The sequence below is a fragment of the Erigeron canadensis genome, chromosome 6 (genome assembly GCF_010389155.1).
Source record: "Erigeron canadensis isolate Cc75 chromosome 6, C_canadensis_v1, whole genome shotgun sequence".
Lineage (NCBI taxonomy): Eukaryota > Viridiplantae > Streptophyta > Magnoliopsida > Asterales > Asteraceae > Erigeron > Erigeron canadensis.
In genome coordinates, this window is record NC_057766.1 from 20738318 (window position 1) to 20751257 (window position 12940).

The 12940-nt window shown below is 33.8% G+C and overlaps 1 protein-coding gene across 1 annotated transcript; it reads left to right on the forward strand.

Annotated features, from left to right (window-relative positions):
• The first annotated feature begins 795 nt into the window (after positions 1-795).
• On the forward strand, positions 796-2734 carry LOC122603767 (protein LEAD-SENSITIVE 1). The gene is made up of 3 exons (XM_043776566.1): positions 796-898; positions 1008-1081; positions 1970-2734. The coding sequence occupies exons 1-3, from the start codon at positions 879-881 to the stop codon at positions 2656-2658; spliced, it is 783 nt and encodes a 260-aa protein (XP_043632501.1). The 5' UTR covers positions 796-878; the 3' UTR covers positions 2659-2734.
• The last annotated feature ends 10206 nt before the right edge of the window (positions 2735-12940 follow it).

Sequence of the window (12940 nt, forward strand, 5' to 3'; positions counted from 1 at the left end):
CTTGTTCTTGGCTTGTCTGTCTCCACAAAGACGAAACTTGTTCTCCATTTTTTTTTCTTAATTAGCTTTCAAACTTGACTTTTCCTCGAATCTATTCCAATGGCCAGTTGGTTTATTTCAAAAGCTTTTTTTAATGAAGTGCTCATTCCGACAGTAGTTATAGCTTTAATCTTCTTCCCTAAACTAAATCATCGAGTCAAAAATGATTTTTCTAACTTGACATTTTAGATCCGTCACTATATGTATGGTAAGATAAAGTAAGTGGCATGTTTATTTCTTTTTATACATAAAATGGTAATTTTTGAAATATTCATTTTCTAGGTCATTGTGCGAAGATGGTGATTCAGCAGTCATGAGTGCGTACTTTGGGTACTAAAATAATACATGGGACCTGAAAGTTTTCATTCATTTACCTTTCATTTTCTATGTCATTGTATAATAATATTCTTTTTTAATCTATTATTAAAGTTTACATTTACAAATGTTATCAGGTTCACTATCCTAAAATTTAATAATGCAAATCAAAGTCGTTCGATGAATTGGGCCCGGCCTAAGCGTTTCACACCCCAATACACATCAGTTATCGGGGGTTTTTGTTTTTTTATAACAGCCCATGATAACCAATAAGCCCGAATAAATGAATAATCAATAACGGAATAACACGTGCCGATGTCTCTCCCCAGTTTGCTTAAGAGTTAAGGAACGCGTATAGGGGTATATCCGTCATTTAATATTAAACAAAAGAATACATTCCCATATAAATTCTTGAAAAACGGATTAAAAGCAGTTATACAATTCTTAAATTCTCCTCAAAAGTAAAAAACAAATCAAAAGAGGGCTTTTCATCATTCTTAGATCATCAATTTTCGTAACAATTGATGGGTCTTCTTTCAAACAGGTAATTATATACATAATAATATATATTATTATAATAAAATATGTCATTTCAATAATGTTCAGAAATATGGATACTATTTTATAATAATAAATTTTGATATAATTTGCAGATTGGATAGAGCAAGTCTGAAACCAGGGGATCATATATATTCATGGCGGACTGCTTATATTTACGCCCATCATGGTATTTAAAATCTTTCCCTTTACTATTTAGATTTAACAAAAAAACTTCAAAATATGAATGAGTTGTTACTTTTGCTGACTCGGAATCTATGTAAATTGATTTGTTGTGTCATGTATATAAGTTGTCATGTTAGCCAAAAAAAAAAAAGTTACCATGGGGAATTTTATAGAATTATTTTAAGTTCTATACATACTATAGATTTAAGGCTACAGTTTGATACATTTACCCTCGTTAACTTTGTATAAATGAACACTTAAAAATCCCAACTAATTTGATGACATTTACCTGCATAAAAGATAATTTAACCCCTTTTCGATCAATGTACGTATGATGACATTTTTGTAAATAGCCGACGTAGCTTGAGTTTCGATAATTAAACACTTTGATATATCTAATAAGAAATCTTTGGTTCCTGACAGAATCCAACCACATTGAACGGGCATGACCGATTAAATGTTTGTGTTTTGCTTTTCTGTTTCTAGTATATATATTTACTTTGCCGTAAATCAAATAAGGTAGTTGAAATCAATAGAAGCGTGATAGATTGCATGTGCTCTCCTTGATATTTTGTTCTGCATTCTGTATGATTATCACATTGCAATATTAAAGTTCACAGGAAGATAGTAGTTGAAAGGTTGAAAGTAGTTGATTATCTTATCGTTACAACCTTAAACTGGTGAAACATATCCATACATTATAGTATTTTGCAGTATACACAGCTTATTGTTTGAATCTGATTATTTTATGCAAAATATGAATTATATGGTGCTAAAAAAACACACGGGTAAAAACTAAAGACTAGGAAAACCAGTGCACAAGCTAATAAGGTGGCTTTCATGCATGTTGTGTGTTTCATAATAGCAATAAATGTTTGGATGATGTAAACAGGTATTTATATTGGTGACAACAAAGTTCTTCATTTCACTAGACGTGGTCAAGAGGTAGGAACCGGAACTGTTCTTGATGTCCTCTTAGTTAGCTCAGGTCCACGACGATCCCTAATCCCCTGCACCACCTGCACTCACACTGACAACACCAATGGAGTCGTATCATCCTGTCTCGACTGTTTCCTTGCTGGGGGTGTTCTCTATCGGTTTGAGTACGCAGTCAGCCCTGCAATCTTTATTGCAAAAGCCCGTGGTGGCACCTGCACTCTTGCAGTCTCTGACCCACCTGAAACTGTAGTCCACCGAGCAAATTACCTTCTTAACAATGGGTTTGGTTGTTATAACGTGTTCAAGAACAACTGTGAAGATTTCGCAATCTACTGCAAGACGGGTCTTCTTGTTATTGACCAGAGGACAATGGGTCAAAGTGGACAGGCGGTTTCAATAGTTGGTGGGCCCCTTGCAGCCGTCCTGTCAACGCCACTTAGGCTTGTGACAACAAATGTGTATGGAATGGCAGCAACTGCTGTCAGCGTGTATTGTGTTAGTCGGTATGCTGCTGATATTGGCATGCGGAAGGATGTGATGAAAGTGCCCGTGGAGGATCTAACCCGGAGGTTAGCAACAGGCGCTCTCACAGTTGCTGAACCTAGTCTTCCAGCTTTGTTGGCTAACAATACTGTCGCCTAAAATAATGTTGTATTAAGAGTGCTATTACTTTATGTTTGACTAATGATTAATAATATTGTGTTGTGTTTTATTGTTAGCATCTTGTTTCCTTCTTTACAAAAAGAGCACACCTTCATGTTAATTTGTGACACTTTTTTTGGTGTATGTAGTTAAAGTTGGTCAAAAAGCAAATTGGTTAGATGGGCTTTTTATAGAGAAACTAAATGCTAAAAAGAGATTTTAGTACCGGTATATTGTGCCAGTATTTTGAGCTCCTACATCTGTATTTGCATAAAACTACTTTACAGGAAAAACAGATGGAAAATAACATAAGTGTGGCAAGAACGGTTGGCTAGTGCAAACCTTTATCAAGGAATCTGAGTTTAACCAAGTAAAATTTAATGGAGTGTGATAATATATACAGTATGTTTTATTATATATACGTTTCGAATGTGGATCATGCTCGTACGAATTTGATCAGCAGAGTTTGGCCTACTTAGAACTCGACTACTCATAATTTAGAGCTATTCGAGTTCTCTAGTTTGGTGTAAATCCTCCCAGTTCGGGCTAAGGGTACTTGTAAGAGTATCAACAACTTTAGGAGCTTAGTATGGCACTGTGTGACTCGCTTGGATTATATGCAGCAAAAAATTTATACTGTAAAAATTAGAGTTAATTTCACAAATCGTCCTTATGGTTTTACCAAAAATGCAGCTTTCATCCTTTAACTTTCGAAATGACACTGACAATCCTTTATTGGTGGATAATGGTCAAGTTTGATCCTTTATTTTAACTGAGTTTTAACGGAGTAGTTAAGTGTTCTCATGTGCGTTACACGTGAGGGCAAACAAGTCAATTCTACTGCTAAAGGATCATAGCAGATATATTTTTTCTTATACCTTTTACATTAATGTATCTTGTAGTTACAGCGAATCTATATGTATCTATACCTTGTATCTATTTATATTATATAATCAAAATCAAAATCTATAGACTACAAATGATTTTGTTTTTCTTCTCTTTCAATATATTCAAATCTAAAATACATATATACTCATTATTTGAAGTCATCGTAATGGAAATCACATAACCAATTAATACCTATTGCTATTGGATGGGATTTGGTATAAATCACATCACAAACTAATACCCATTCGAAATCACATAACTTTTTTTTTTCAGTGCCTTCACTTCACCACTTTTTCCTCCTTCCCTCTCCACCACAACCACTGTAGCGATCACCACCATAAAATTTGATCCTTTAACGTTTTTGGCCGGAGACAACAAAGGATTAGAAAAAAAGAAACAAGATTGATAATGGTGGTCGGAAAATCACCACTGCCAGTGCTTCCTTTGACAACCATCGCCACCAACTACCGCATTTTTCCGGCCAATTGTTTTATCGTAGCAACCCCTCACCATCAGATCTAGATATTTTAAAAGTCATAAATCAAACAGATGTATACAAACAATCCTTATAAAGTTTTTCTTTTGAGATCGTGATAAAGTCACCAAGGAAGAAGAAGAAAGAGATAACAGGGTGGGTTTTTCCATGGTGGGTTTTTTATTTTAGTGTTTCCGGCGAGATTCATTTTCGACATAGTTCTAGTTCATAAGCCAAATCACATCCGAGATGATGGTGTGGGAGATTCGATTCCGGCGAGCTTTGTTGCAATGGGTGATCTATACACATCCATATGTATGTGAATATATGTATCTATGTGTGTGTATAATTCTATGTGTATATGTGGCCATGAATGTGATATAGATCCAGATGTATAAATGTATGTATTAGGGATTGTATCAAGTTTTGTCCTTTATGTGTGAAATGACATATTTGACCTCATGTGCAAGGCATGTGAGCAGATTTAACGGCCCGTTAAAACTCAGTTAAAATAAAGGATCAAACTTGACCATTATCCACCAATAAAGGATTGTCAATGTCATTTCGAAAGTTAAAGGATGAAACCTGCATTTTTGGTAAAACCATAAGGACGATTTGTGAAATTAACTCGTAAAAATTATCACCACTATATATTGCACCGTAAATTAGGGATTCTATGTTTACATGTTTTTACCCTCTGTACCTTAATAAAATTCTTTGGTGTGATGTTTTTAATTAGAGGGAAAATTACTATTATAGTCAAATTTAAGGGTCTATGTCCGAATATTGACACCTACAAAAATAATCTCTACAATAGTCAAGAGTTCCTTACCACCTAACCATCATGATAAGAAATATATCTAGCCAATCAAATGAAGACAAAGTGTTTTTTGGTGGACACTATATATGTATCCGTCTTCCCATTCCTCTAAAGTTTTTCTAACTTTATTGGTAAAGTTGTTAATCCTAACCTTAGAATTAAAATGAAGGATCAAGATTCAAAAATAGATATTTGAATTTTGCCTTTTGATTTCAATCCAAAGGTCAAGATGCTTTCAACTTTAGAGGATCCCCATCCCAAATGAATAAGTAAAGTTAAAAGCAATTTTAGAGGATCCCATACCAAAAGGAATAATCTACCTCTTTCTTTCTTGTGCTCTTCTTTTTAGGTCAAATTACAAAATACGGAGTAATAGGCAAATTAATTGAATTACACCGTGCACTTACTTCGGTATAAGTAATTTTTGTGACAATGACACCGTGCACTTACGGAGTAAAAATCTACCTCTTTCGTGAAATGACAAGTTTTGTGATTTTGTAAAGGGATAACTGTAGAAAATAAAAAGCACCTTTAGATCAATTCACGATATTAGCAATGACCTTTAAAAGTTTTAGTTATTAGCAATGACCTTTCATTTATTGGAGTAAATAGCAACATTTGACACGTGTCTTTGATGACGTGGAAAATTTTGATGATGTGGCAAACTTTTACTGATGTGTATTTTCTTATTTATCTATTATTCTTATTTTCGTTGCCAGGTCAGTTTTCCCCAAAATAAAAACTCCCACATCGTAACAGTGATACACATTTAGGGTTTACAGAGTTCATAAAACCCAAAATTGATTATGGGCGATAGGGAAGCAATTGAGGGTTCTGATGGTTATATTTTTTTTTATTTAAATATAATAATGATTAAGAGATTTTGTACATTAAAATACAATATTTGACCCGTTTCATTCGGCCTCATAGAGATATAGTATGATTCCCAGTGCCGTTCATTTGTAAATGTGTTGAATATGTCATGACTAATTCTTTTGATTAATGTGATTTGTTTCATACAGGTTTGGGATTTGAAGACTACTGATTGTCTACAAACATTCAAGCCACCACCTCCATTGAGGGTATTACTAGTTTACTAGTTACTACCATATAAATCACAATGGGTCCTTAATTTGTTTTCTTCCTCATGTAATTTTGCGTTTCTTTTGATTATGATTTACAGGGAGGTGATGCTTCTGTAAATTCCGTTCACCTTTCCCCCAAAAATTCTGACCATGTAATAGTTTGTAACAAGACATCATCCATCTACCTTATGATTTAAGTAATCGATTTTCGATTTTATGAATTCTATAAACCACTTGCGGATGCAGTGTACAGTTGGTGGGGGAGTATGAACCCAGCCATGTTAGCCTAAGATATCTAATTCAATAGTATATGTACCTAGCTTCTCAGCTCAAAAGAAAAATGAACCCATCCTATAATTTAAAAAAGAACCCACATCTATGAAATTTTGGAAAGTATTTACAAATACTGTGAGATATTTTTGTTATATACACGATGAAAAACCTATCTATAAATGAGAACTTCAATTTTACATAAATCACTAAATTATAACAAATTCAATTATTTGTCAAATTGATTTATGTGTTTGAAAATTGGAAAAACTTTAAGAACGGTAGGTTTAGTTTTTAAAATATGTGTAAATATTTAGTAGCGAAAAAAAAAAAATCTCTTTTACATGTTTTTAATGTTATTATTTACAGGTGTTTCTGTAGTTGTTAATGACATATTTTGTAGTCATTAAACTGTAGTTTATTACATATTTATAGTTGCTCGAGTCTTCTTTATTAAGACTGTTTTATGACGTTTTGCGTATTAAAGTGTTTTTTACTCTTGTTTAACTATTTTTATTTTGCTAAAAAGTTTCGCATTACATGTTTTTATTGTAATTTTCATTGTTGTTTTTTCTGTCGTTAACGATCTTTTTAACCATATTTCGACCACTATTTTGTTGCTGTTAGTTGATCTAAAAATTATGTTCAATAAATTTTTCGACCCCCACCCTCTCAAATTCCTGGATCCGCCACTGCTATAAACCTATGTCAATGTTGCGATTTAGGGGTTTTTATTTTGGGGGAACCGACTGGGCAACGAAAATAAGAATAATAGATAAATAATAAAATCCACGTCAGTAAAAAGTTGCCACGTCATTAAAATTTTCCACGTCATCAGAGACACGTGTCAAATGTTGCTATTTACGCCAATAAATAAAAGGTCATTGGCTCATTGCTAAAATTAAAAACTTTTAAAGGTCACTGCTAATATCGTGAATTGGTCTAAAGATGCTTTATATTTTCTGCGGTTATCCTTTTGTAAAATGGATTTCGTATATTATTATTAAATTGGAGACAAAAACACCTCCCGGAGAAATTATAAACTAAAACTCTGACTCGATTTTATCATAAGCATACCCTTTTAGGGAGTAAGAGACTAATATACCCCCTTAACATTTCATCAAAAATAAACCCGTAACAATTTATTTCTAAAATATGCACAATTGAGAATAACAACTAAAATACCCTTTTCAAACTAGAAATAAATCATTGTGTATCATAAGCAACATCAAATAATAATCCGTAACTAGATCAGATCTCTATCACCCTACAATTATTTTTGCATAACTCCAATCAACCCCATTGTGCCATTCTATAAAAGAACGAGGATATACAAGAAACTCTAAAAAAAAAGATTTACTAGTTATTTTGGAGAGAAAGGAAAACGTCTAGTATATATATATAGATCCAAAAAACACTCAGGAATCATTTGATTGGCTAGTCATATTCCTTACTACGATGAATAGGTAGTAAGGACGATGGCAATGGTGCTAGGCATGGGCTAGACATGGCCATGCCTAGCGGTAAACACTGTCGTCACGTTTTAGGCGTGGGCTAGGCATGGAAGGTTTTAGGCAAACATTGCCGCTTAGGCATGGAAGAGAGAGAGAGATATTTAACGATTTAAGGAGGGATACGAGAGAGTGTGGGTATGATTGGATGGAAATAGTGAAAGGATAGCGAGGCGTGGAGAGACATGATTGTCATGGGTTAGACATGGTTAGGCATGATTTAGGCATGAATAATGTAGAGGTGTGTTATTGGTAGATTGCTAGGCATGGCTAGGAATGGAGATGACCATTGCCACCAGACTAAGGAACTTTTAACCTTTGTGGTAACTTTTTAATAGATGTCCATATGTAGATATATACCCTCCAATTTAACCATTGTCGTAATTTTCCGTTAATTCAAACTTAAAGTACAAGTAAAATAAATGGAAAGGTACATTTTGTTGCATGAGAGGGTAACAAGTATATGACTTATTTGAATGCGGCACATTTTATATGTCATTCGGTTAGCTCTATTAAAACAACAACATTTATTATGACGTATGATATGTTTAAGACGTGTTCAAACATTAAATTTTGTAAATTTGGCAATTCTAGGGGTCTGTATCTTTATATGATCATATTTAAAGATACTAGAGTGCAGGGCCCGTGCGATGCACGACTATGCTTTTGAATTTGGACGTTTCGTGTTTTCTGTAGGCCATACATAATGGTGTTGGTGGTGGTCAATCTGTTTATGGAGTTAGTCGAAATTGTAGCATGGGAAGTTATTTTCGATAGGATATAAATACATGCCTAAGTTAAACACCTGTAAATGAGAGAAAGAAGATGTTATATTGCTCAAAAGATTAACTCTCAACTAATAACTTCATCAAAGTTTTTGTTAAGACAATTAAAGGTAAGAATCCGAACAGACCAAACGTAATTATTAGCATAGGAAGTTAATCACCTTTTGCACATTCTTATACTAAAGGCAATTCAATTTATTTAAGTATCAGTTTCATTTATGAATAAACTATTTCATGGCCAATTTTTATATTTCTATTATAAAAGTCTTCTACTTTCGAAGTAGAAGACTAATTATACTCTACATAGGCCCACCAGAGCCATACAATTCTACATAAGGGTAATGGTAGTTTGTTAGGATCTTTATTTATGTATTATATGGCTATCGACAGTATTTTAAACTCTCAATGTTCTTCTAGTATTGTTTTTCAAAAATATAAAAAAAAAAGTATAATAAAAACAACTTTTATTAAGATGGTAATCCATAAACCAGATGTAACACCAATACATGAGAACACCAAAACGTCTTCATATCGAAATACTTGAAAATAGAAAAACTAAAATCCCGTAACAACAGGAAACCAAAAGAAGATAACCAAAAACTCCAATCGTATAACAGAAATGGAGTTTGTACTTCTTCTACCATCAAGCATTGTTGTCTGTAACCTCAACATTTTCTTCTCCTGTATAGGACTCCGAATCAACCACATTCCTATGTATACAATTAAAAATCCATGTTAGTAAATATAACTGGATTTACAGGGCGACAAATTAGCTATTTTGATTGTACCTTCCTTTTTTGGACACATTACGTGAACTTATGTTTTCTTCTAACCCAACATCATCCAAGTTTTCTCCATCAGTTGAACTGGGTTGTTTCTCCACCGGATCAGTGTCAATATTTAACCAATATGTTGGAGCTGAACAGGTTAGCTACAATTTTGAATGGATAATAACAAACAGAAGTTGGTTTCACCATACCTTCGTTTACTCTTGTTATCCAAACTGATTTTCCCCTTCTTCTTTCCATTTTAATTGGATGATGCCTCTGGTCCCTTTGTGCCCCCGTAAGTATTCACCATTTACACAAAATATGTTATTGAAAAAGTGCATGAGCAGATATACCACTAATGTAAAGTACATTTACGACTTGTGCTTTCTTGGTTCATTGTTCTTTGCTGGTGTGGCAATATCTACAGACTTATGCACAACAATTGATGAGATTGCCAAAGGTATTTCACTGGCCTTGGGCTGACTGGATGTACCTTCGCTTGTTTTGCTCACCAAAACAGGCATCACAACTTGGGAACCGAAAGCCTCGTACTCTCCAACATCGTAGTAATTGTGCCCCTTGATCTCAAACACGTGTTTGCTGAATCAGATTCCGCAAAACAGGTGGCATAACATCATCGCCTGAGTCATAACATGGACGTTAAAGGTCCAACTTCATCTTAAAAGATTATTTTAAATGAGGCAACCATGAAAAAAGTGATGCTCATACCTGCAACTCTTCATCCATTAACGACTTTGTTGTTCGGCTTAGCAATCTCTCAGCGGACGACAACTGTGGATGCACTGTCATCCCTAATATCCAGTTCAATCTTAAACCTGGTATGTATCGGACACAACATGAAGCAAGGTCAAGATCATTTTCATGGACTAAAAGACACACTCTATATCAAAGAACCCTATACCATGATTTCAATAATTACCATAAAGTTACCCAAACACATATATGCCATCCAAGTATACCTAATATGCAGATATGCAACAGCTGTCTTATATCCTGTACACCAGAACCCACTATCATCCCAGGTTAGCCCCTTCCTGGGCGATAACGGAAACCAAACTCTTCTTTAGGGAGCAAAGTATGTTTCTTATCGTGTCCCCACTCCAAAAGCTCAGCAAGTGTGTTCATTACAGGGACAGTATGAATTGTATCCAGATTGGCTTGATTTAGGTCCCTGCCACTGAAAGGAACACCCCGACAGCATAAAATGCACAATCTGTAGATGACGGAAAATGGTATGTGTAAATTAGAATGCATATAACCTAAGAACCGATTTAAAGGTTTGCAGTGCAGGGACAACATCATCATCAATTATCTGTGTTGACATTTACAACCTGTATGAGTGCGAAGAACTGGTATGTGTTTCTGTTTACGATTTAAAGATATGGACATATATTATCGATATATATACCAAACCTTTCAAAATATCATAATTATTATGGTGCCAAAAACACAAATTGATGCCTCTTTTCATAAAGCGGCAACAATTGGTAGATGGTTTCATTTTAAGATTAATTTGTATTTAACTGACACACCTTTGACCATTAATAACCGACTTAAACTACTAACTAACATAAGTATTCTTTCAAATTTGACACTATTAACCTAAACTCACTTTTAACCCAAATTTCAAGTTAACTATCAACAATAAGTTTATGTAAACCAGAAACTACTTGCATTTGTACGTAGGGTACCACTTTACTCTTATGTATCAATCAACTATACAACTTTAAAATTATTAAGATTTACAGTTTGAGAAACAAAAATAGACCAAAACCCTGTTTAGTTTGACGGTTGATGATTCTACCATAAAATCTTGTTCTTCTATCGGGAAAGATTTCACGGTAGATGACATTCTGCCAAGGGTCGGAACAGAAATATCCGTGGTAGAGCTTAGATCAAACATAGTTACAAAAATTTGTAAACATTTCTCAGCTGTAAGAAGTTTATCAAATTAAGAAAGGATATGCAGATTTAAACCTGTCATTACGACGGTCTGAGAGACCAACTTGTCCACGTTGAGAGAACCCACAACCATTGCTACTGCTTTTCTGTCTGTATATTGTCCCATATGCTTTCACCACCACCACCTTCAACTTTATATCTCCTGCCCTACATCGATCACGATAAGATGACAATATGACATTTTTGCATTACTATCATGCATACAAACACATATTGTAGTAAATTATATAAATAATGCAGCATCCCACAAAGTGCCTCGATAGATCGGCCCAAAGACATTTGAATTTTCAAGAGTATTTCAATCTCACTTCTAAATTCATTTTGTGTATCAAAATGTTCCTACAACAGAATTTAACATGCAGAATTCAAAACAAATATGCATGGCCTTTAAAGAAAACACGAAAAGGAAAACCAAACAAAAGCTTAAGGTTAATTTGTTTAACATGATTTATAATGTTGGTCACAGCGTGGGATTTAAAAACAAAACCACAATCACTTATTTACAGTGCAAGTCACGTTTTACTCCCCTTCTTTTGAGTTGAAAAAATAGTAAGTGCGTAAAATATAATCACAAAATACTATGTTGTTACTATGTACTTATAAATAGATTGAAGTTGCCACATATAGAATACCATGGCGAATGATATATAACAATTGATACCTGTTATGAAGGTGCCCCAATCATATACAGCAACATCAAAGACTTCACGTTTTTTTTTATCAGTAGTCAATGCAAGACCTCTAACAGACTCGACCTTTCTCTTCGGGTAAAACCTCCTCAAGACACTATAAGCACAACTGCAAAAGAGAATAATTTTTCCCAAAATCTAGAATGTACTATTTTGAATAGTTTGTACATGGTATAAAAGTCTTTTCAATGGGTGTGAAGAAGGGAAATCAAGTAACGTCTAATGGAATTAGAACTTGCTTATGCACACAAAGGGCGTTGGTTATGATTTTCCCGCGTATATACGAAAGATATGTTAAGCCATGAAGAATATCAAAGCAAATTTCAAGGCGCTGACTAATGTCCAGGAAACTACCATGAGTACCTAAAATGAGAAGCATGTAAAATATTTTTTGCGAATTGAATCCTCGTATAAAAACAACCACAAAGATAAGCTACTGAGAAGAACCGGATTCAAAGAGTCTAAATTGTTGGCCTTTCTAACACGGTCTAAATTGTTTTCCCCACTTGCATGACCGATTCGAGTATAGATTTGGTTGATGTTTTGAATAATTGGACGTATCTTCCTACATTTCGCACTCACAACTTCGGGGTCACGGTAATCTTTCGGCTTTTCTTCTAATGTCACCAAAGCCTCCATTATTCGTGACCAATATACCCCTTTTTTTGATAATTTCCTACAACGAAAAACCAAACACAAATAATATTTCAAAAAAAAAAAATGTTTTTTTTTTAAAACTCAGCTGGTTTTTTTTTTAAAAAAAACTGCTTTTTTTTATTTTAAAAAAAAACTCGGCTGTTTTTAAAAAAAAAAAAACTGTTTTGCTTTTAAAAAAAACCGAAACAGATTTAAAATAAAAAAAAAACTAAAACAGTTTTTGTTTTATAAAAAAAAAACGAAACAGATTTTTTAAAAACATATGTTTTTAACACATTTAAAAAAAATACTAAAACAGTTTTAAAAAAAAAAAAATACCAAAACAGGTTTTAAAAAAAAATAGACATAT